Genomic DNA, 26,247 nt, shown 5'->3' on the forward strand with positions numbered 1-26,247 from the left:
CCAAGCGGGTTGGCCCTAAATGGTATATGGGTCGGTGGAGCCGGCACCGTGCGACCCGATGGGTCAGATGGGTCGACCCAATCTCATACATGTAGTAGCTATTATACAAACGTACTGTGTAATTAAGTTGTTTATCTAAAATAAAAATCTACTATGTTAGTTACTTGTGTTTGTGTCCAGCGTTGTGAAAACTGTTAAAGTAAATTATGTTCCGTCAAAAGAAAACTAAATATGTTTCTTGTACTGTATTTGGTAGGCAACCACCAGCCGTTTTGGCATACGACGGTTGTTTAGCTTAGATTTGATTGTTTCCTTGCCGTCCAAGGCTCCTATACACATGTACGTGATTCCTATAACATGAGCAGATCGCCCAAGGTATGGCGTTTTCCCTCGGGCATCATTCCTAAATGTGAAAATACGAGACCTTGTTATCTTACAAAATTGTGTAAACAAAGCTATAGGAGTGAATTGGTTAAATTTTGGGTCGACCTTATGTACCCAATGGGTCAGCGAGGCCACAAATTTTTGATGAAATGGGCCGACCCTTGGCCTCACATATTGACCTTGGACCCACAGGGCCAGGTCTAAGGCCAGGTCCAGGTCGGCCCATTCCCATCCTGAGCTAACATCAATGATTAAACTTTGACAAGCTTTTCCCATTCAAAATATGTAATGCCTATGATCGTCCTGTCATAGCTTCTTGTACTTGTTTGGGCACTTTTTTCCCAGGGCACTCCACGTGTTGTTAAATTGTCAATGGTCTCTGCAGACTAGTCATGTCACCGGTGTCTAATAATACTATGTAAAGCTTCTCAGTCATTCCTTCTGTAATGTAGCGCAAACAGTGACTGCTTCTTTCTGCAAAGTGGAACGACCAATTGGACCCAGTAATGCAGCAGTTTGCCTTGGACACATTGGCTCCTTTTGTGTAGTTCAACTAAAATCGAAGTCGGAATAAAACTGAGCTTTACTTTTGATATCCCTGTAAGCAACAATAGGTATAAGGGAAACAATTACTGAGAAATAACGGTTGATGACTTGTACTCCTAGAAGAAAAGCATCTACTGATCTACTTTATCTTAATGGGAAACAAAGCAGGAGAGTAGCAATTCTCCATCAGTGTGATTCATTCATATTGACTGAGACATTATCTTAACAATGCCTTGTTTCAACATGTATAAAGAAAAACAAAGCAGAAAAGTACCATTCCTAAAACAATGCAACTGATTCATTTTAATAGAGACATTATCTTAACAATACCTTGGTTAAACATGTAGAAAGAACTACAAAGCATGATAGTACCATTCCTAACAAGTGTTGCAGTTTTGAACTAAGATTTAGTAGTTAATTAATTCTGAGAGTGGCATTGCTTAATTTTACCAGCGGCATTAGATTAACGAAAAGCATAAACAGTTCCAGGGGAGAGTGGGCGCAAGAATAGTATGTGCTTCCATCAACTTATAAAGGGGGTGATGCAGAGTTTGTTGTAACAAAGCAACAAGCATCATGTCTGGGTTGGTCCCATTTTTGTTCACTACTTAATGGGAAAAGACAGCAATACAATAGCTTCAATTCAACATTTATTTAAAATAGTACCAATACAAGTAGCACAACATCTCAAAGCACACTGCACAATCATGTGGATGAAGGCCTGTACTGACCTTTCATGAGACGGACAAGATAAAATATGAATCTGCCAACACGAATAGGAAATTCAATCTCGTTTTGAGCAGTTGCACTGAAATCAAGCAAAGTGTTTCGCGTAGCGAAGCAAAATGTCGCAATATCAACAAGTTGAATCGATACGAAGACTGGAAACAAATCTTGATCTCCTTTTGTGCAGTTCCACCAAAATTAAGCAAAGTCACCGGTGTGACATTCAAGTCGAACTGCACAAAACACTCTTAAAACATAAGTGTTTCGAGTAGCAAAGCAAAATGTCGCAATAGCAACAAGTTGAATCGATACCCCTGTTTTAACAAAGGCAAAAAAGGCATTGCTTCAATTTTCCGGCGGCATTCTTAGATTAACAATAGCAAAATAGCTGTATGGGACATGCCAGCACCATGTGCGTCCACACGTATAAATGGGTGATGCAGAGTATGTAGCCAAGCAGCATATATGCGCTGGTCCCATATTTGTTCTCTTTGAACCTTCTTCCTATGTGAGGGCAGCAAATCTAGTCCTGCACAAACTACCCGACCCCCCAGTTTCTTTCCCTTTTCAACAAAGAGATCGGTTCCTTACAGATGTGTGTACTGGGTTACCCCCTTTTTCCCTTTTCGACCTACAAGCCAGTCTATACTACTTTCCGCCCCTCCTTTCCTCATTGAACCACGTCCTAGATTCTTGCTCCAGCCCACCGCACCATTCTTTCCTCTTTGAACCAAGACCTAGATTCGACTACAGATCGAAAAAGATCCACATGCAGCTAGAGCAACGACGGTTTCAAAGAAACTTATACCTTCGGGTCGTCGGGATGTGGCAAGGCGTGCGGCGAGAGGCCGGATCTGCCCACACTATGTACGGCAGCGAGGAAGAAGGGGTCGGTGGCCCTCCTGCACAGGCGCTGGGTGAAAGAGAACAGCGCAGCCGTCAGTGGATTGCCTCCCTCGCCGAAGGCGATAGAGTGAACGCTGCACCTCCTCCCCTTCCCGGTGCGATGGGATACTGATGCCTCCTTCACCACCTGTGAGGGGGGAGAGAGAGACAAGAGGCCAACGCAATCTTGTTTAGATCTGGTGAAGAGAGGGTGAGAGACTATGAATATAGCAGACCCTAGCAAATGAACGTTGAGCCTCCAGCGTGTAACATATATGTAGTGCGGCGAGCGTGTGGAGAGTGCAAACCCTAAGTTGATGTCCACTCTGTTTGTGGTCTATTTTTTTCCTAGTTTTTTTTGTTTCTTGTTGCTACATTATGTACTTGTGGGAGCTTAGATGTGATATCCTTAAATAACATATAGATGTGAATTAGACAAACTGATTTTCTAACGTACCAAGAAAGAAAATTCGATCAAAAACACGCCCCCGCTTCCAGGTCGCGAGAGTCGTCGCGCACACACACATAGACATAGACATGCATATCCGTGTTTACGTAAAATTCCATTTCCATCTCCATCTCCAATCATATTTGTCCAACTAGCACATTATTTACATTGTTAATTATATACGCAACAATATTAATGTACAGCATCTCTTGCTTGCGCATGTCCGGACCGCTGCCATGGCCGGTCCTGACCAACCCGAACCCTCTTCATCACCCGTGCGTGCTTCCCGCCTGAAACGGTCAGTGCCGCATTCATGCCCGGCCAGAGCGGACGCGACCTCTCACTGGCGCCGGCATTGAAGCGGCGCGTCGGCCGAGAGAGCGTCGCCCGTGCCGCTTCCGGGTGCACGCGGCTGCTCCGCGTTCAAAGGTCGCAATAGCCGGCTACAACATGCATGTAAAAAGTTCTTGGTAGTCCGTGCTACAGCTAGCTATCCTCCCCCAACTCGTCAATCTCTTCCAGTAGTGCTAGTACTCCATGGCGCGATCCATCGACAAGCAGGCGGGAAAGTTATCGTATACTCGGTTTGCGGTGAGTGGCATGCCGAGCGACCGTGTGGGGTCGAGCCGTGGAGGAGGGTGGGACACGAACATGACAGACGTGATTTAAACGTTGGTTTTTCTCAATGGCGCGATCCAACGAAACGAAACGTTGGTTTCTGTCCGTTTCCATTTTTTCTCCGAAAAAACGGAAACTTTCCACTCCATTTTCATTCCTATTCCAAGGTTACCCTGTTACAACATTCCATCAAATACAAAGGAAAACTAAAACGCATGTTGATGCATCTCAATGATTCACAGATCATAGCCAATATTTACTTCACAACTAAAGAAAAAAGTTGTGAGAGCATGTACGAAAGAAAAACTACTGATGGTGTCGTGGTTTTGTCACGGCAGATGTCCTAGAGAAAGGACTTAGTCATGGAGCCATCGCGACGGGTTAGCTTGAAGGGGTTAAAGCGGACACAAGGACGCAAGAGAGTTTATACTAGTTCGGCCCCTTCAATGAAGGTAAAAGCCTACGTCTAGTTGTGATGGAATTGATGGGGTTTCGATGACTAGGGCGCAAACAAGTTTCGCCTATGTCTCGAGTTGTTGTCTGTTGTTCTTGAACCGCCGCCGGGTCGTCCCCTTATATACACGGGTGACTCTTGTCGGCTTACGGAGTCCCAATACCGGCTCATAGATGTGTCCGGTTTGGTCTCTTCTTATTCCTAACTTACAATACAGGTTAACTACTAACGCCGGTTTACGGCTGCAGGCCTTGAGCTGACCATGGGCCTTGAGCCCTCCTCTGTCTTCTTGGGCTTTAACTTACTTAACTACTGACGAAGTTAACCCGGCCCAGATGGCTGGTTTACGCCCAGTAGTAATATCCCCAACATTAGGCCCCAGATTGATTTGAACGGGTTCATGTCAATCCTTTAATAAAAACTTCATCTTCAACATCTTCTTATAAATTGGTAAACCGCCATGATGTCATCTTCTCTGATTGCTGTAAACCGGAGTGACGTCACCTGTCATAATGAAGCTATCCATTATGCTTCTTTGTTTAATAGATCGGTGGAAATCGAGGCGATAGCTCCGTTTTATGGCCCCTTGATTGTCGCGCCTGACTCATGTTCTTTCGCCTTATAAATAGGACCGAAGGGTCATTTCTTTTCTCCTTCCGTGCCTTCTTCATCTTCCTCGCGTCGCCAGCCTCGGGGCTCCGCCGCCGCCGTTGACCTCTACCTCATCCTTGGCCGCTACATCAACCTGAGCGCACCAGAACATCGCGGCAACCTTCCGCATCTTCCTCAGCTCCAGTAAATCTTCTATCTTTTCCCCCGCAGATCTGGCCTAGGGTTTCGCAGTTCTTCAGTGTTCATTGTCTGCCCCTTGCTCATACAATAGATCTTTAGATGAATCCGCAAATCTTTATTTTGTGCAATGATAGTTGTTTGACCTTCGCCTTTACTTATGCATCTCAAACCATGGGTCTATGTGAACGTTTTGCTCATTGGTTCGGTACTGCTCCTTTGAACCTCTAAGTATTTATCTCTTCTCTGAACTTGCTTCAGATCCAATGCTGTAAAGAAATCTTGTGAAACCTGTTTGTGCGTACTTGTCCATCCGCAATCTCAGCTTTTCAATGCTTAGATCAGGCGGTTTAACCTTATAGAAAATTTTCCAAACCGGTATATGCCATTAGTCCCCTTGTTGAACCGCCAGATGTTGGTTGCTTCATGAAACTCTGGTTCAGATAGTTCTGTCTCCGGTTTAACAGTGCCCATACCAACGTACCTTGATAAAATGCATTTTTGAACTGGGATCTTCTACCTTGTAGATTCCATCATGGCCAAGCAAGTATATGAGTGCAATTGGGTTCCTTCTCGCGTCACAGAGGATCAACTGGACGATTTAGTCCTGATTGGCGCTTTAGGCAGCAAAGATACCATCCATTGGAGGGCTCCTGGCAAAGAATGCCCTCCCACACCTCAAGAAGGAGAGGTTGTTGTTTTCGTAGATCACTTAGCCCGGGGCTTTAAGCCACCCGGTTCTAAATTTTACCGGGATGTTTTAGCCGATTTCCAACTCCATCTGCAAGACACTGGCCCCAACTCTGTTACAAATATGTGCCACTTCCAAGTGCTCTGTGAGGTGTTCTTTCAAGAGGAGCCCATAGTGGAATTGTTCAGAGACCTTTTCCATCTAAACCGCCGTACTGAGTTTACTGATGGCTCTAATACGGAGTTGGGTGGCATGGCGATTCAGAAAAGGAAAGAGGTCACATACCCTCACGCCAAGTTGCACAGTCACCCCAAGGAGTGGAATCAGACATGGTTCTACTGCAAAGACACCACCCCTGCTGGTGAGAATCCCTTGCCTGGCTTTCGTCTGGAGCGGCTCAGCAATACACACCCTTTTCCTCAAAGATTGACTGCCCAGGAGAGAAGCAAATATGCTCCCCAACTGTCAAAGCTCAGAGCCTTTATGGCCAACGGTTTAACAGGGGTTGATCTTGCTCACTGTTGGATATCATGGAGCATACTACCCCTTAGTCAGCGCTCCGGTTTGATGTGCGAGTATACTGACAGTGTTGATGACCCACTGCGACATTCAAAACTCCAGCTCTCCGATGAAGAAATCACAGAGGCTGTGCATAAGATACTGAATGAACCGGAACACGTCTGCGCTAGAACTGGCCTGCTTCCCTTCTGTGCCACCAACAAACCACCAGCTGTAAGACTTTGATTTTTCTCTTTGCTGAATTTGTTATTGATATGTCTGGTCATTGTTTTTAATATCAGTGTCTGCATAATCAGGGCGATGATCCGTTTTGGAGCAAAAAACTGCCACAGGAGAAACCAGAAAAACCAGACAAACCGGAAAGAGCAACCCGGCAAAAGACTAAAGCTGTGAAGAAGACTGCCCACAGGAAAAGAACCACTGCATCTTCTAATCCAGCCCCTGATGATGAGATGGATAATCCGGACTTTGAGGTAGAGCTTGATTCACTTGGTTTATTTTTCATGCGTCTTATTGATGATGATATTTGTCAGGATGATGCCGAAGCCAGCCACACGGATGTTGCAGAGGTAATTATTCTCTCTTCCGATTCAGAAACTTTGCCTTCACAAAAAGTCCATCAGGCAAACCGGAAAGTTAAATTTTCTCATCCTCTTGCTTATTTGGATCCTAAACTTCTTATGAAGACCCAAGAACACGAAGCTCGTCGCACCACCCGGCACAGCGGCCAGGTAGTTACCTCCGCCGGTTTACCGAACAGTCCGGTTCGGAAACGCCATTCAGAGGTCTCTAATTTGCTTGTCAGTGCTTGTCCTAAAGAGGGCTTCTTTCGTCAACCTCTTAATCCGTATGACTCCGATTACCAGGTTACTTCCCACTCATCTTCTGGCGAGTCATCAGCTACTTAGCTCCCACTGCTCAACACAGTGCTTGGGTAAGCTATACTTATTGTGATGTTTGCAGTACATTGCCTTAGAACATATGTTGTATTTGATTTTGTTATTCTTCTCAGGGCCAAACCTAGGCCAAGCAAGAAGGCCCGCCTGGACAAAGCGGCCGAAGAAGATGTCATTCTTGAACCAGGCAAGACACCCAATCTTGAAGCAGCTATTCCTGAGGATATACCCAACGATCCACCGCAGCAGGAAGATGATCTTATTGCTGAAGAGAGACCTACTGACGCCTCAGGTCCTGTCAATCAGCCCACAGGTTCCATCCGGATTGAAAGTTCCACTGGTCCAGCAAAACCTACTAACAAGCCAACAGCCCCAGTGCAAACCAGCGGTACCCAGGATGATGAGGTTGTCATTACTGGCACTGGCCATACTGAGCCAAGCAATCCTGTCGCTTTATCCAAACATTCTGCCAAGGAAGAATTTGCTGCCTTTGGCAAAGGCAAGTGGAACGCTGATCTGACGACTTATGCTGCTCTGAACGCCCAAGATATCCATTCCGTCTATCTGAACCGGTTGTATACCAGTCGCGACTATGAAGCCGGTCTGGTTAATATGATGAAAGAGAAATATGAGGTAACTTCCATATGCTCCTTCCTGCTTGTATGCTTCCATTCTTGCTGACTCTCCTAGCCCCCAAGGGCCGGTTTGTAATATTATTTCAAACCAGGACTTACCAATATAAATCTTGATGCTTTGAAATTCGCTGATGTAGCCCCCAAGGGCCGGTTCAACTTAACGTAGTTAAACCGGTACTTTAAGTAATTGAAATTGCCGCATCAGAATATATACGAGCAAATAGCCATTAGCCCCCAAGTGCCAAGTTGAATACTTGTATTGATCTTGGGACTTTGTAAGCAATTGAAAGATGAAGACCAAATATGCATTAGCCCCCAAGTGCTAAGTGCATAACTTGTTATGTGATTGGTACTTAAATCCTTATACCGATTTGTTGAAGCATATATCTGTATGCATGCAGGCGGAGCTGAAGACGAAAGAAAACCAAGTCACCGATCTCCAAGAAAACCTGAAAACCCAATAGGCTGAAACCTCCAAAGGAAAAGAGGAATTGGCCAGCGCTTTAAGCGCCATGGAACAGCTTAAGGAGAGCTTCAAGAAGAAGCGGGCGGATTGGGCCACTGAAAAGTCCGCTTTGATCAAACGAGCAGAGGATGCCGAGGCTGCACTAAAACCAGTGGCGGATGAACTGACCAGCATAAAGCGGCACGTGCATGCCATGACTACTGCTATCTTTGGTAAGCCAGTTTGCCTTCTGAATTGGCTCTGCCTTCTGACAGAGTCGCCGGTTTATTAACCCTTTATGGTATTTCAGGGACACGCATTGGTCACTTGGGGTCAGATGTGCGGAAGAAACTAAAAGCCGCCTATACATTGGTTGAACAATTGTATACTGGTGCCCAGCGGATCATCTGTACCGCATCTCATAACAAATCGGCGCCCACTTTGATTCAAGATACTCTGATGAAACTGTCGGTGCTTCCTGCCCGGGTTGAAGAGCTGAAGAAATCTGCTGCTCGAACCAGTGCAATCAATGCCTTAATCCGGGCAAAAGCCTGGGTGCCGGATTTTGATCCTATTGAAGCGGCTCAGGGCTATCCCAGCTTGAAGGAAGATGGGTCAGAATTTGGCGAAGTGGATCTGCGAGCAATAAACCGGGAGGTACGTCCGCTAGCTTGTCAACTGGCTGAGGAAGCAGACTTGTCTCATTATCAAGACCAATATGACAGTCAGAACAAGCGAATAGCTGCACCAATCCATGAATCGGAAAATCTGATCCCTCCAATCCGTAAGCATACTTACGCTCCCGATATTGACCCGTCATTGCTGATCCATGATGAAGCTGTTTTTCAAGCATTAATGGGAATCGACTGGACAACTGTGGATTTCCAGCCACTGGGTAGAGAAACGGAGGCTGAAGCGGCGCAGGATGACCCACAACCATCAGGCCAGGCTGGTGACCAAACTTGAACCGGAAGTCGGTTTTAAACTTCCTCTCCTTTGCGAAAAACAATTATATTATTATGGGCACCATGTTGCCTTGTAATAGGCTAGCTGATACCTTTGATGTTGATATGCTTTCGTGCATAATTTGTTCTTCCTGTGGTAATGAACTTTCCAAAACACTTTCTGAAATGAAAAATTCGTCAAGTGCCACCGCGGTTGTACCGTCAGGTGGAATATGATGTCTGCATATATGAAATCAAAACAAAATTTTAAGTATATGATCAAATTTTTGAGATACATAATACCTGCCATCATTGAGCATGAAGTTGGCTTGGCCAATCTTGAAGCGGAGTTTTGCAAACCCACACTGTTGGAGGAGATAATAGCTCCTGTATATATATATATGACGCTGGTTTACCATGTAAACCATGCCGGGTTATAATAAACACCGTGTTACTCCATAAGAGGATGTTAACAACAAGGATCAAACCGGACAAAAAGTCTCCGGATTGACGTGAACTGTGTTCCATCAATTGATTGGTTAAAAAACTTTGTCGATTTAAAAAACACAATGAAAAGCAAAAAAAACCTTCAAAGAAAAGTGTGAAGCAAAAGCAACGACAAAACCGTTTGCCAAAAAAGGTTTATTTAAGCTGATCAAATGGCGTTACCATGGCCAAACACGACCAAGCTCCCGTTAGGTGTAACTATGGTTCTAGTCAGCCAGGTCCCCAAATGAAACCGTGGCATTTATGCCGACCAAATGGCATGGTCATGGTTTGGGTTCGACCAAGCCCCCAAGTGATTCTGTGGCCTTAGGCCGATCAAGAGGCATGACTGGTTCAGACATGACCAAGTCCCCAAGTGATCTGGTGGCTCTCTCCTATCAAGAGGCATGGTATTGGTTCGGACACGACCAATCCTCCAAGTGATATAACACGATGCTATTAGCAAAGCGAACTCAAGGGATAAACCGGAGGCCGCTTTAGAGCAACTCCGTGTAACCTCACATGATGTAAAAGAACAGATACCCTGCTTTAGCTGAGGTTCCGGTTTATTATATTTAATCATAATATATACATTGTCGTAATATGTACATAAGTATAGCCAATGGCTCAGGTATAGTAAGGCCGAAGATGAGCTATATTCCACGGCCTGTTAGTCTCCTCCTCTGATGTACGTGAGTCCTTATGCTCTCGAATATCAATCAGATAGTACGACCCGCTGTGCAGATTCTTGCTGACCACGAAAGGCCCCTCCCAAGGTGGGGATAGCTTATGCATATCAGTCTGATCTTGGATGAGCCGAAGCACCAAATCTCCTTCCTGAAAGGTTCTGGTTCTGACCCGGCGACTGTGACAACGACGAAGATCCTGCTGGTAAATCGCCGATCGGGTGGCTGCGATGTCACGCTCTTCATCCAACCGGTCCAAAGCATCTTGCCGTGCTATCTCGTTGTCCCCTTCAATATAAGCCGTGACACGAGGTGAATCATGATGGATATCACTAGGGAGAACCGCCTCCGCTCCATAAACCATGAAGAACGGTGTGTATCCTGTTGATCTGTTGGGTGTTCTATTGATGCCCCATAACACAGATGGTAATTCTTCTACCCAACAACCCGGCGTTCTCTGCAAAGGAACCATGAGCCGGGGCTAGATGCCCCTCAAGATCTCTTGATTAGCTCTTTCTGCTTGACCATTGGACTGTGGATGTGCCACTGATGAAACGTCGAGCCGGATGTGCTCCCGTTCGCAGAACTCCTTCATAGCACCTTTGGACAAATTGGTACCATTATCTGTGATAATACTGTGCGGAAAGCCAAACTGGAAAATCACCTTTTTGATGAACTGAACCGTCGTGGTCGCATCACACTTGCTAACAGGTTCTGCCTCCACCCACTTTGTAAACTTGTCAACAGCCACCAGGAGGTGGGTCTTCTTATCTTTGGACCATATCCAGCCCCCAAGTCACAAACGGCCAAGTAATTGGAATCATTCTCAATTCTTGAGCCGGTACATGAGCACGCCTTGAAAACCTTTGGCAACCATCACATTGTATGACCAGATCCTCCGCATCAGCATGAGCAGTTAACCAATAAAAACCATGGCGAAACGCTTTAGCCACCAGAGACTTTGAACCAGCGTGGTGACCACAATCTCCTTCGTGGATCTCACGCAAAATTTCACGGCCTTCTTCAGAAGACACGCAGCGTTGAAAAGCTCCTGATATATTGCAATGATGCAACTCGCCGTTGATGATAGCCATGGACTTGGATCGCCGGATTATCTGCCGAGCTAGAATCTCATCCTCTGGCAACTCACCTCGGTTCTTGTACGCCAGGTAAGGAAGCGTCCAATCTGGAATAACATGAAGAGCCGCCACCAATTGAGCCTCCGGATCAGGAATAGCCAAATCCTCTTCACCAGGGATCTTAACCGACGGGTTGTGCAGCACATCAAAAAAAACATTGCGTGGGACCGGTTTGCGCTGAGAGCCCAGCTGGCTTAAAGCGTCTGCCGCTTCATTTTTCCGCCGGTCCACGTGGTCCACCTGATAACCTTTGAAATAACCTGTGACAGTATCCACCTCACGACGATATGCTGCCATGAGTGGGTCCTTGGAGTCCCAAGTGCTAGACACTTGCTGAGCCACAAGGTCCGAGTCACCGAAGCACTTAACTCGACTTAGATTCATCTCCTTAGCCATCCGGAGACCATGGAGCAAGGCTTCATACTCAGCTGCATTGTTAGTACAAGGGAACATTAAACGGAGAACATAACAAAACTTATCACCTCGTGGGGAAGTTAATACGACTCCAGCCCCCGAGCCTTCCAACTGCCTGGATCCATCAAAATGGATGGTCCAATACGTATGATCTGGCTTTTCTTCAGGTGCTTGCATTTCCGTCCAATCATTGATGAAATCAACAAGTGCTTGAGACTTAACCGCTGTCCGAGGCACATACTTCAAACCGTACGGCCCCAGCTCTATGGCCCACTTTGCAATCCGGCCAATTGCTTCCCGATTCTGATATCTCCCAAAGGAGCAGAACTGACCACCGTAATTGAGTGCCCTTGGAAATATTGTTTAAGCTTCCAGCTTGCCATAAAAACTCCATACACCAGCTTCTGCCAATGCGGATACCTTTGCTTGGACTCAATGAGCACCTCGCTGATATAATAGACCGGACGTTGAACCGGATGCTCCTTACCTGCCTCCTTTCGCTCCACCACAATAGCTACACTGACCGCCCGAACATTAGCAGCAACATATAGCAGTACCGGCTCCTTGTCAATGGGAGCGGCGAGCACAGGCGGATTGGCCAATTGCCGCTTTAAGTCCTCAAATGCTTCATCAGCAGCAGAACTCCACACAAACTGATCCGTCTTTTTCAACATCTGATACAAAGGGATTGCCTTCTCACCCAGGCGACTGATAAACTGGCTTAGCGCAGTAATCCGGCCTGCCAGGTGTTGAACATCGTTGATACACTTCGGTTTAGCCAGGGAGGTGATAGCCGTGATCTTCTCCGGATTAGCCTCAATTCCCCTGTTGGACACAAGAAAACCCAATAGCTTGCCCCCCGGTAGACCAAAGACACACTTGTCCGAATTAAGCATCATCTTGTATGTTCTCAGGTTATCAAAGGTTTCCTTCAAATCATCAATCAGAGTCTCCTTCTCCCTGGATTTAACCATGATATCATCCACATAAGCATGTACATTACGGTCAATCTGCTTGTGAAGACAATTTTGTACACACCGTCGGTAAGTTGCATGGGCACTCTTGAGCCCGAAGGGCATAGACACATAGCAGAAGGCTCCAAAGGGAGTTATAAATGTTGTCTTCTCCTGGTCCTTAACTGCCATTTTGATCTGATGATAGCCAGAATACGCATCCAAAAAACTTAAACGCTCACAACCCGCCGTAGCATCAATAATTTGATCAATACGGGGGAGGGAAAAAGGATCTGCTGGACAAGCTTTATTAAGATCTGTGTAATCCACACACATGCGCCAGGTGCCATTTTTCTTGAGGACCAGCATTGGATTGGCAAGCCACTCAGGGTGAAAAACTTCAACAATAAAGCCAGCTGCTAAGATCCTGGCTACCTCATCTCCAATCGCCTTGCGTCTTTCTTCATTAAACCGGCGGAGGAACTGTTTCACCGGTTTATATTTAGGATCCACATTAAGTGTGTGCTTAGCGAGTTGCCTCGGTACACCTGGCATGTCGGAGGGCTTCCATGCAAAAATGTCCCGATTCTCACGGATGAACTCGATGAGCGCGCTTTCCTATTTCGGATCCAAGTTGGCACTAATGCTGAACTGCTTGGACGAATCGCCAGGTACGAAGTCAACAAGCTTAGTTTCTGCTGCCGATTTGAACTTTAGGGCCGGATCATGCTCCATAGTTGGCTTCTTCAACGGAGTCATGTCCGCCGGATCAACATTGTCTTTATAGTACTTCAACTCCTCGGTGGCACAAACCGACTCTGCATAAGCCGCATCTCCTTCCTCGCATTCCAAAGCGATTTTGCGGCTTCCATGAACCGTTATTGTCCCATTGTGACCCGGCATCTTGAGCTGCAAATACACATAACAGGGTCGAGCCATAAACTTGGCGTATGCCGATCGCCCAAACAGGGCATGATATGGACTTTGGATTTTCACCACTTCAAACGTCAATGTCTCCGACCTGGAATCATGATCATCCCCAAAGGCCACTTCCAGAGCTATCTTACCAACGGGATATGCTGATCTGCCAGGCACTACACTGTGGAATACTGTATTAGACGGTTTGAGATTCTTATCTGTTAGTACCATACGACGGAAGGTCTCATAGTACAGGATGTTAATGCTGCTCCCTCCATCCATGAGCACCTTGGTGAACTTATAACCTCCCACCTGAGGCACCACCACCAGAGCCAACTGACCCGGATTATCGACCTCGGGTGGGTGATCCTCTCTGCTCCATATGATTGGCTGTTCAGACCAATGTAGATAACGTGTTATGGTCGGTTCAACAGAGTTGACTGCCAGCCTCTGAACCTTCCGGTCTCGCTTGTCCAAGCTAGTGGTGAAGACATGGTACTGCCCACTACTCAACTGCTTTGGGTTGCTCTGGTAACCTGACTGTTGTTGCTGTTGGTTGTAACCACCCTGGTTGTTCTGACTATTTTGACCATTATGTCCGCCCGGATTACCATTAAATCGTGAACCGGAACTTCCTCCACCGTAACCCGGCCCGGATCCTGGGCCACTGCCAGATTCGTGTTCATACCGGAAATTATTAGAATTCTTGAACTCCTGCATAATAAAGCAATCCTTCCAAAGGTGGTTTGCTGGTGCCTCCTTCGTCCCATGTCTTAGACAGGGCTGGCTTAGCAGATAGTTTAGGCGGTTTGGGTTAGGGTTGGGTGCTCCATTACGATTTTTCGGCCTACCCTTGCGTCGCTGGCCATTGTCCTGTGCATTGGTATTAGCCACAAAGTCCATGTTACCATCCGCTTTACGCTTGCCTCCTCCACCATTGCCTACCCAGTGATGCTGCTGACCTTTGGAGCTGCTGTTCTTCTTCCCTTTCCCTATCTTGTCATCATCAGATTCGGGATCCTTGGTACTATCAGAATCAGCATATTTCACCAAAGCGGCCATGAGGGTCCCCATGTCGATGCAATGATGCTTCATCCGTCCCAATTTCAACTTCAGGGGCCCAAACCGGCAGTTGCCTTCTAGGGTTAATATTGCGGTGTCAGCGTTGATGCGGTCTGAGGAGTGCAACACTTGTGAAACCCGGTGCACCCAATGAGTCGTTGATTCTCCTTCCTCCTGGACGCATGCAGCTAAGTCCACTATCCACATAGGCTGTTTACAGGTATCCTTGAAATTGCTGATAAACCGGGCTCGTAATTGGGCCCATGAACTGAGAGAATTAGCTGGCAAGCTTTTTAACCAAGTACGGGCCGTTCCTTCAAGCATCATGGTGAAGTATTTCGCACACGCCGTGTCATCCACATCAAGCACCTCCATGGCCATCTCATAGCTCTCCACCCACGTCTCTGGAGGTTGATCCGCCGTGTAATTTGGTACCTTGCGCGGGCCCTTGAAATCCTTACGCAGGCGCACGTTGCGTAAAGCGGGGATAAGGCAAGGCACCCCCAAAGAACTAGAAGTAACACCAGGCTCGATCGAGATGGTTGGACGAACCGGCGTGAGCTGCCGAGCCTGATGCTATGCGGCTAACTCGGCCTCCCTGCGCGCTCGGGCCCGGTTCACCACTTCCTGAGCGTCATCAGCACCACCCGTCGGGTTGTTGCCACGGGGTGCTCTGCGTCATTCATTACTCGACACTGCTGGTTCATCCATATGTCTGCTATAGCTCCGGCTTGGACGGGGGGTCGAGTGGATCCGGTCACGGCTGTACGAGTACGCTTCCTGTTGGGCCAAAGCTGTCCTCAGAAGTTCCTTGACCCGTCGCATCTCTACTGCCTGTGGCGAGTCACCTTCAATTGGAATGGCCTCCAGCCATGCAGCAGCGGCAACAAGATTGTCCATTGGGTTGGAGTAGTGACTCGGAGGTGTTAAAGCATCCTGAGGTATAACAGTGTTTTGACGAGGCGGGTCCATCTGACGATGCTGAACCGGTGCACCGGTCCCAGGGGCTTCTGCCCGGTTCCCCTCCCGCGGATTGCCGGCTCTTGGTCCTGGAGTGTTGAAAAGGTCTCTGGCCTCGAAAACCGGAGGTAAGCGGGATCGGTGCTTCCTCCTCATGACTTCATGCGACGCGCTCTGGTCCAACATAAGCCTGTAGGCCTGTGCGTCTAAAGTGGCCCGCTCTGCGGCCATCCTGGTGTCCTCAACCGCCAGATCCGCCTTGGCCTGGGTGATCTGTTCCTTTACCTTTGCAATATCCATGTTGTGAACGTCCTGATCTGGCGGATTAACTTCCGCCATAAGCACAGCCAACGCATCAAATAGTTCTGATAGAACCTGAGCCGTCGGGCGCACAGGGACTCCTGCCCCGGCAGCCATCGCCACTGCTGAACCGGAGATCATTGCCGCAGCTGTCGAATAATGAAGCACTGCTTGTGTTCCGGCCATGAATATTCCAACCCGGTTGGGTAGATCAGAGGGGTCCAGAATACTGTCGTCATCGGAACAACTCCCAATCCGGCCATCTTGTAGCTGATAAAGAGATTCGGTTTCTCCGGTCGAAGATTCGTCACCGGAACAAACGATAGTCGCTCCGCGAAATTCTGATCCGTCGTCATAACTTCCTCCATGGATGACTCCCACGAAGGCACGCTTCACGGCCGGTTTAACCCGGGCGGATTGCGCACGCTGAGCCGTCTCGACGAGGTCGGTGCGGATGTCCGGCTCAGGGCCCGGTTCACCGATCTTGCCAATGAAAACGTGAATGCTACCAAAGGGGGCCCGGTACCCGTACTCAATTGAGCCGGCCTCGGGGCCCTAGCCTACGTCGTTGATGTAGAGCTTGCCGCGACAACTCTTAGTCATCCGGCCTACAGCGTAGCCCTCGAGTCCTTCAAAGAGGCCCTCCAAGAACCGGAAACCATCGTGCGATAGCCCCATGGTGGGCGCCAACTGTCGTGGTTTTGTCACGGCAGATGTCCTAGAGAAAGGACTTAGTCGTGGAGCCATCGCGACGGGTTAGCTTGAAGGGGTTAAAGCGGACACAAGGACGCAAGAGAGTTTATACTAGTTCGGCCCCTTCAATGAAGGTAAAAGCCTACGTCTAGTTGTGATGGAATTGATGGGGTTTCGATGACTAGGGTGCAAACAAGTTTCGCCTATGTCTCGAGTTGTTGTCTGTTGTTCTTGAACCGCCGCCGGGTCGTCCCCTTATATACATGGGTGACTCTCGTCAGCTTACGGAGTCCCAATACTGGCTCATAGATGTGTCCGGTTTGGTCTCTTCTTATTCCTAACTTACAATACAGGTTAACTACTAACGCCGGTTTACGGCTGCAGGCCTTGAGCCGACCATGGGCCTTGAGCCCTCCTCTGTCTTCTTGGGCTTTAACTTACTTAACTACTGACAAAGTTAACCCGGCCCAGATGGACGGTTTACACCCAGTAGTAATATCCCCAACAGATGGGGTCACTACGACTTAAACCCTAAAACCTAAACATGATTTAATTTCCTTGCCAGGTAGAACCTGTCGAAGGAAAGATGGCTGGCACCCTCGGATCATACGATACTTTTGTGCAGTTCCACTAAAATCGACCTGAGCACCCCTGATGGCAAAGATATTGAAGAATTGTGATTAGAATAATAGTACTGGCACTAGTTCATGAGACATAAACTCATCACAAGTAGAAGCCGGTAGAAGCAGAGAAAGATCGACATGGAGATGGAGCTACGACAGTGGAGCAAGCCGGCTCCAAAAGGAAGATGGACTACCTGGGACGTCGGGCTGTAGCTAGAAGGGCGGTTGGGACGCGACATCGGCCCATACCGCGGTGACCCCCGATTGGGACGCACCGACTGTGGGTTTTCTCCCTCGCCGATGTCGACCGCGTCTACGCAGAACATTGTTCCCTTCCCCCAGCTGCGGGATCAGGCCTGTCATTCTATGCTTGTGAAGAGAGCAACCTAAGCAATCAGGCTTGTAGCTTAGGCTCCTGCTAGTGTATATATAGTGGTTTTCTTTTTATCTCCATATGAACCATTTTATATTGCGTACGTGTCATTCAAGAGTGAAATGATGGTTGCTTCTTCCGACTAACTTACTGTGTGATTTGACTGCTCCTTAGTGGCCCCTACACGTACTCCCCCTACGTGTATGCAACATTCACACATACACATGGACGCAAAAACGCACGTGACGCCCTAATGCATGCATGTCCGAGCACACGATGAAACACACACGGTCACGCTCAAGTGCTCAACCTACACGTGCATGCACACACATACTCAGTCAGGGTGAGCTAGTGACCGTATAAACACCGGAATATATATATTGAGCGCAATGAGCGTATTATGAAGTCCATTGACCGTATTTTTACAAATATACAGTGACAGACCGTGTATTTATCTCATTTGAAATTAAGCCATATTAACCGGAGAGGAGGCAGTATGGACTAGCATTACTTTGATGTGTCCCATCAACTTGCCGAACGAGGAGAAGGTTGCAGGATGGGAGAATCTTGCGTGCGGCAGCTCACAGGACAAGGAGAAACTTTTGACTAATGCAAGCTCTCCCTTGCTCAGGCGGTGGACGTGCAACAGTTAATTCGGTGTCAGATTGCCAGAAGCATACACTATACTACTACTAGTTCTATTATTGTTTGACTTCCCGAATAGGCGAACAGCCAAGCGCAAAGTTTAGTAGTACTACTACTATAGTCTATAAAGGTACGTACTATACTAGTACTAGGAACCGGATGGAGGAGCGTCTGCACTCTTATTATAATTTTAAATGTGATAAAGCAATCTTCAACACATTTGGTTCTCTTTGAGGGTTCTCGCATGTGATAATGGAGTTGATTGCATGGAACATTCGCCACAATTCTCGCTTAATTCTGGCTCATATCCTGTTACAAATAGTAGCGCTCGGTAATATTTCCTCTTTTTTTGTTATTCAGCATGTAAACATGTCAGTAAACCTTGTGGCGCATCTTCGTGCAAACCGTGCTTGCTGCACTTTGAATGTGGCCGAGAGCTGGCTTGATGAAACACCTCGCTTCCTACTTCTTTTTTTGCGGGGTACCTTGCTTCCTAGTGACCAGTGTCTTGGTTGATCATCCTAAGAATGCTTATATATGAATAAAGCAAAAAAGATTAAGCCATACGAGCGCTGCTATGCAGACGACTCATGGTGCACGATTCTTGCACGACAGTGCTAATCAAGCCGTCCATGCCTATGAGCAAACTACGACATGCCAATGGATTCACCATCGTCCAGCTTTCGTCCGAACAAGTATCGTCTGCGTAGTAGTTTCGAAGCCATATTAACTGGAAAGGAGGGAGTATGGACTAGCACTACTTTTTGGTGTGTCCTGTCAACTCACAGAACGAGGAGAAGCTTGCAGGACAAGGTGAAGCTCGCTTACGCCTTTTGACTAATGCAACCTACCCTTGGTGGACATGCATCAGTCCATTCGGTGTCAGATTGTGAGAGGCATACACTGTAGTACCCAACATGCGGACTACCATCATTGTTCGACTTCATGAAGAGGCGAAGAGCCAAGTGTAGTAGTATGAGTAGTACTACTACTAGAACCGCATGGTGGAGCATCTGTACTCTTATTTTTTTATCTCTGAAAAAGTACACGTTTATTCTGAAGAAGGGCGGAAAATGGCAGCCCAACATGTAATGAATGATACCGATCAACCAACCATGCTCGAATATATCTTGGCCTCTGTGCGAGCCTGTCTGTGTGTTCTCGCTCCTCGGCTCTCTCAAGGAACGGCGGGTTGGCTCTTTGCCGTCAATTGAGATCGGTTTGCTCACACTCCTGTCCCACATGTCAATGATATGCCAAGAGGACGTGCGTTGACCGACTGGCCATACGCGTACTTGGTTTTGCACCTTCATACTACTCCCTCCATCATAGTTTACAGGGCGCGCTTCATTATGATGCATTTCCACCACCAGAGAGACTTTAGACGCGTTTGGTTTAATGCTCAATTAATTAGGGCATGGTAACCGCAATCAAGTCCACAATTTTCTCTCCATGTATTGTACTACTACGGAGTGGAGTAAGTGCATGCATGTGTGTACCCGGGGTGGAAGCACTGCATGCATGTGTGTACGCATTATTCCCTCTAGTAATAGACGTCGTGCTATAACTACCAATGCTATTTTTCAGGCCGAACGCTAGTCGCCTAGGTCCCACAGATTTGTTTTTCTGAGGCACGTTGTATAAACAGTGACGAATGGAGTAGTATGAGCGGATTCAAAGAAGAGCGTATTGATGGTTGCTTCTTCAAAGCAACTTATAGTGGGAAAGGTGGGGCTTATGATTTGACTGATCATTACTCACTATTAATGCGGCGCAACGACCGGGCTGAGTCTCCCATGCGGTTGTGCACTACCCCCTCGGTTCTTAAATATACTCCAGAGTATTTGTCTTTCTAGAGATTTCAATGAGTGACTACTTAAATATTTGTCTTTTTAGAGATTTCAAATGGACTGGCACGTACTGATGTATATAGACATATTTTAGAGTGTAGATTCACTCATTTTGCTCCGTATGTAGTCACTTGTTGAAATCTCTAGAAAGACGAATAGAATATTTAGGAACAGAGGGAGTACACATACGAAGCAAAATGAGTGAATCTACACTCTAAAATATGCCCGTTTGAAATTTGTAAAAAGACAAATATTTAGGAACGAAGGAGCATAATTTTGTGCATGGCACATGGACATGGATGATGAAGAGGCTTCTGGCAATGCTATCAAGCTTCCATCATTGTTTACATAATTGACGTACTATACAAATAATTTTCCAGCGACATGAAATTGTACAATGGTGTGAGCTTTCAGCTTTTGTTTCGCGTGTCTTGCCATCGATGCTCTTTCGGAAACAATAAAAAACTAACTTCCTTGCTAATGCATGTCAATTATTAGCATATCAGAGCTAATAATTACATCACAACTGAAGACAGAGTTGTGAGAAGGTGTTAAATTAAAATTGATCCATGCTTTCATTGGCAGCAACATCCCCCCAGCTCTGTCTAAATCAACAAGGCATGTTGGGAAAAAAAGTAGCTGACTGGAGCATGCAACATTCTGATCATGTTGTGCAGTTCCACTAAAATAGAGCTGAGCGTCCTTGTTCCAAAGATATTAAGTGTGATTACGATAATAGAGGACTGCTGATGAAATAATAAACACACAAATAGAAGTCGGTCACCTTTGCAGTCTCTCTTAAGACTAACTAGTTGGAGAAGATTAGGCTCGGAGTTGGATGAGGAGGATAGAGCAAAACTAATCTCCCTTTGTGTAGTCGCACTGAAATGTAGAGACGTTGCCAGTGTGACATTTTAGTACAACCGCACAAAACACTCTTAAGATAAAAGTGATTTGTGCAGTTCACCAAAAGGTCGCAATAGCAACGAGGTGAAATGGATAGCCATGTTTGCAAAAAAGAGGTAGAAAGGAAACAATTACTGGCCAATAACAGTTGATGACACATGCGACGACAAAAAAGAAGCATATTCCTTGTCCTAAGGGAAGATAACAACACGGTTGTGTTTGTCTAAAACGGTGTGAGGACGAGAATGCAATATGGAAAGTACGCCGGACGAGCTACGTTTTGGGCAAAGAAGTATGGAAGATCCACATGCAGCGACGTGGGAAGACGGGAAGTGGAGCAAGGCCAGAGGGGATACCTAGAGGTCGTTGGGATGTAACTAGGTGAGCGGCGGCGGGAAGAATCTGCGAGCAGGTGGCGTAGGCCCTGCCGCGCCGGAGCTTGGTCAGAGAGAACGGTGTGTACCGCAGATCGGGACGTGCTGCCTCAGCGTCGTCAAACGGAGAAACGATGCACTTCCTCCCTTTCCCCCGGCAAACGGGATGCGGCCGGATCAGTGACCAACGGTGAGAGAGAGAGGCCACAGCACTCCCTTTCCCTTGGCGGACGGGATGCGGCCGGATCAGTGACCAAGGGTGAGAGAGAGAGGCCACCACACTCCCTTCCCCCGGCGGATGGGATGTGGCCGGATCAGTGACCAATGATGAGAGAGAGAGAGAGGCCACCGCAGCCTTGTGTGAGATACTCTGAAGAGCGACAAACCAGGCAGGCAGGCTCCATTGTATATAGTGAGCGGACTACATTTTTCTCCATAAAAATTGTTTTATATTCTGTGTACGTGCCATTGAGCGATATAACTTTATTTAAAAATAACGCGGCAATGCGTCAAGTCGAACTTTGTTTCGTGCACGCGTGGTACACGACCTCCCTAGGTAAACAACCGCTACAGGCATTCAAATTAGCACATGGGCTACCATTTCGTAAAGAAATGAGCTCCACTGTGTACCCGTGCGGGTGTGGCTGGGCACAAAGCGTGAGTACATGCACGGTGCACCTATTCTCTTCTTGTATATGTACACCACCTACGTGGGGTTGTGTGAGAGAGATACAAACCTAGAGAGATATAGTGTGTGGGTTCTTGAGTGTTTTTTGGGGGGGGGTCAATCAAAAAATGTAACATATGCAATGTGTGTGAAATAGAGTCCTGGATATAACATATATATAGAGGGGGCGATCCACGAGAAGAGAGTGGAGGTATCATCGGCTTGAGGCGTCCATAGAATCGAAGAGAGGGATGATGTGTGTGTGTGTGCGCGCGCGCGATCGATAAAGAGTGCCATCGAATTTGTGTGTGCCCACGTCAAAGATATAGAGTGGCTGGCCTACTGGAACGTGAGATGGGACATGTGCAGTTTGTCTATGTGGCATGGATACCTATCTGCAGCGCTCGACTATCGGTGTGTGGTGGGGGAAGAGGGAGGCCCAATTAACTATAGAGGTACAATGGCTGGTATATGTGTGGAGGAGGAGAGAGGCCTACCTCATGTATTAAGGAGATCGATCTGCCTGATGTATTAAGGGAGATCGATCGGCATCCATGCATATGTGCAAGAGAGGAATAAGGTTGGGAGAGAGACAGAGCTATAGTGTTGGAGGGGGTGGTAGTGGAGTTGCTTCTAACAAATGGTGCGATAGGCTTGCTAGACAAACGGAGGGCACGCCCGCAATATCAATAAGAGAGGAGATGGCCGCTTGTTGTCTGTGCACGTGCGTGTGAGAGACGGGTCAAGAGGCATGCACGAATGATGAGGGGGGACGATGTGGCTGTGGTAAGCAGACGTAACTACATAGGAAGATCAATCACCCTTTGTTAGAGAAAGGAGAGACATAACTTGTGAGGTACGTCGATCGATGGGGGGGTAGTTAAAGTCGATCTAGGTATATGTTGGGAGATCGATCGGTATACATGCATGTGTGTGTTAGAAGCAAATGAGGCACGAGAAGAAGGATAGAGAGAGAGGGATGCATGTAGGAGGTGGTACGAGAGGCATACTATATCGAGGGGGGAGGAGTGTGCGAGTACGAGAATGATGAAAAGAGTGGTGGGAGTGAGGCATGGACGGTGACAAGAGAAGAGGGGAAGCTTGTGTTTGTGCTAAGCACACCTGGCTAGAGAGGCATATCGATCGATTTGTGCTGTAAAGAAGGAGCTAGGGGGCCTACACACACCGTGGTTGAACGACCTAAAGTGAAAAGACGAATTTGCGCGATGGAGCTAGAGAATGCTGAGGGAGGGTGAGAGGGATGCGGGCGTGTGCATGCACAAGAGAAAGTTAGTGCTAGCTACAAAGATAAGAGGGTTGTGTGGGTGTAAAAGACGAATAGAGATCATATATACTTCATTATAAAAAGAGAATTCGGATATTTGAAGAATTTATCATAGTGTTTCAAACCGACGCATGTGTGAATATATATAACGGTGATACACATGGTGTGGTTATGAACATGTTATACTACATTTAATATATTTTATCTCTACTCTTATAAAAACGGAGTTGTTGATGATGGTGTGCCTGCCATCCTGCATTATAGGCCATCTGATTTATATCTGGCGGATAGCAAGGAAACTATGATGGTTGAAGTTGGCAACAATCATGATTGTAGATTCTTATTGAAATAGAGAAACGAATTCAAATTTAGTTCGAATTGCAGCGGTAGTATAGACATTTGGAATGCACTAAAATGTTGATATGAGTAGGTTACATGCATTATACAGCAAGCGAAAAAATTTAATCAGACATAACATGGATTCATAGTAGCTTTGAATAATGAGATTTTTAAGACCGCCTTTGACTATTGACAAGATTGATAGTAGTACATGAAATGCACAATGTGAAAATTATATCATTGAAAGAACCTTTCACAGACGAATTTAACGGTGTGCTTTGTGTAAGTTGCATGTCATATATCATTGCTCTAATATTTGGTCAAAGTTAGCATCAAAAAACGCATTAGGCCCTATATAGATGGAAGGAGGGAGTAGCTTTGAATAGCATTTGTATAGTAAAACGAGGCAAGACTCTCTCTTTGTGTGGTGCGAATAGTTTTATTTTTTCGTTTTCTTTTTATTTGAGGGAAGTGTGAATTGATTTGGTACGTACAAGTACAATATTACTACACGTTAGGCTTGTCCCTAAAATTCAACCCGCGTCTTGTTATATCCCGAAAATTCAGATATTGTGCTCCCAAAACTGGCGCCTTCACAACCCGCGCCTTGCTATCCCGAAATTACAACGCACGCGAAAACTCCCTCCAGCTACCAAATCCCGACACGTGAAATCCCCCTTCTAACCCTGAGCCAAAAGGGCCGCTAGTTCAAATCGGTGGGGGGTACTTTTGTAACACACCCTACATTTTGGACAAGAACGTTCCTATGTCATGCTTCACCCCCTCCCATCGTCCCCTTTTCGCCATTCGAAATCCCAGGCCGCCATAACCTCTCCGCTCCAGCCGCGAAACCCCACCCTCCTCCGTCCTCCATGTCACCGCTGCCCAGCCGGAGCCTCTTCCCTGACGACGCCGTCCATCGCAATAGCTCAACGTCCCTCGTCCACCTCCCCGGATGAGGATCCGTCGTCCATCTCGCCATCCCGCCGGTTTAGCTGCCCCGTCCTCCACCTCCAAGGAGCTGCTCCGACGATCGCCTCATCTATCACAGCTGCTCCATCCCCACAGCGCCGCCTTAACCTGCTCCACCGGAACCGCAGCATCCTCACCGACTCCTCGGACGAAGCCGAGGCCTACTTGGCGCCACCAAAGAGGTTGTACACTCATTGCATCACACCTTCTCCTTAACTCGACCTCCCCGCGCCGACGGTGCTCCATCTCGCACCCCCATGGAGCGGCTACCTTGAAGCCGGTGCCGCAGGAGACATCTCCACGGCGGCTCTCCCCTAGTGCGAGGCCCCTTTGGCGGCGGCGTCCATACCATCCGGATCTGCTGCTGCTGCTCCGGCTCTCGCTCGATCGCTCGCTCGCCCAGCTGCTGCTGCCGCTCTCCCCCTCGCTCGTGCTGCCGCTCTGCTCCGATTAAACCACACTTCAGTCGACTGAATCAACTTTTGGGTCAGTCGATTTTCAGGGGTTGGGGGGGCTCACCGGAGTTAAGGAAGAACCACCCGCAGCGGGGACGGGGGCTCGCTGGAGAGGTACCCCACTATCTATCTTAGGGTTCAGGGTGGGGGCGGGGGGGCTAGAGGGCTGGTCGGGGGGGGCGGTGGCGAGTTGTTTCGAGGCGGCGAGGCCGGCGGTTCAGCAGGTGTTGGCTGGCGGCTCAGGGGGGGTGCAGGTTGAAGATGAACTGCAGGCCCTCCCTAAACTACATGTCAAGTGCCTCTTTGCTACCATTGCGTTCAGTTTCGACAGTAGCATTCAGATTCCACAGTAAATTTCAGTTTCGACAGTTAAGTTCAGAGTCAACAGTTTTTACCTCATCTGTTGTAGTCAGGTGGTTTTTGGTGATGTTAATTTTACATCCATTTTACATCATCTATTGGAGATGCTATTAGAATCCCACTTGATATTGACGATGTCTGTCTTGTGCTGCTTCAGCCTTGACGTGTTACGGCTCACCAGAGCTGCTCCAATGACAGAACGATCCATCACAACAGAGTAGTGCCCTGGATGCCGTCTACAGATTCATCAGATCTTCCTCCACACCTCCGACAGCCACCTCTGCCTCAACTACTTCAGCGACCAACCCAATGATGCTGAGGTCGACACGGCTACGGCAAAGAGGTTGTACACTTGTTGCATCACTTGTTACTATACATTCACGTCGATCCATTAGGGCTATTTTGGTTCAACGGAAAAACGTCAATCCACTGGTTGATACCATCACTCTAAATTTCTGCATGCTATCCTTACATAATCTCACCATATTTTTTTCGTATGCACGTCAGATATTGTACACAGTCATGCTGAACATGTAGAGAAAAAAAAGAAGAGTTTTGCGCGGCAATACAATGTCATGCAGACATCGCTCCATGGTGGGTTCAATGGCAAACCCTCCCCACCCCTCCCCAGATTGTAATCCAGAGGAAGATATCTGTTCTGAGGCGGATTCAGATGCCGCTGACCACTCCTATTTACCCCCAAGGTGTTTGCTCTACCCTGGCATGATGATGTTAGTCATATCATGCATATGTTGCCTTGCAGTGCCTACTTTTGACATCATATATGTCATCTGCTTAGTTTAGACA

The 26,247-nt window shown here is 47.3% G+C and overlaps 1 protein-coding gene across 1 annotated transcript in view; it reads right to left on the minus strand.

The window, feature by feature from the left end:
* Nucleotides 1-967: 967 nt before the first annotated feature.
* LOC147970649 (uncharacterized) overlaps nt 968-26,247 on the minus strand; it is a 52,138-nt gene continuing 26,858 nt past the window's right edge. The window contains exon 4 of the mRNA XM_087523544.1: nt 968-982. Coding sequence (XP_087379670.1) covers nt 968-982 — 15 coding nt within the window. The remainder of the gene's footprint in view (nt 983-26,247) is intronic.

Source organism: Triticum urartu, chromosome 5A, assembly GCF_056163025.1.
Source record: "Triticum urartu cultivar PI428250 chromosome 5A, HENAU_Tu73, whole genome shotgun sequence".
In the NCBI taxonomy this organism is placed as follows: Eukaryota; Viridiplantae; Streptophyta; class Magnoliopsida; order Poales; family Poaceae; genus Triticum; species Triticum urartu.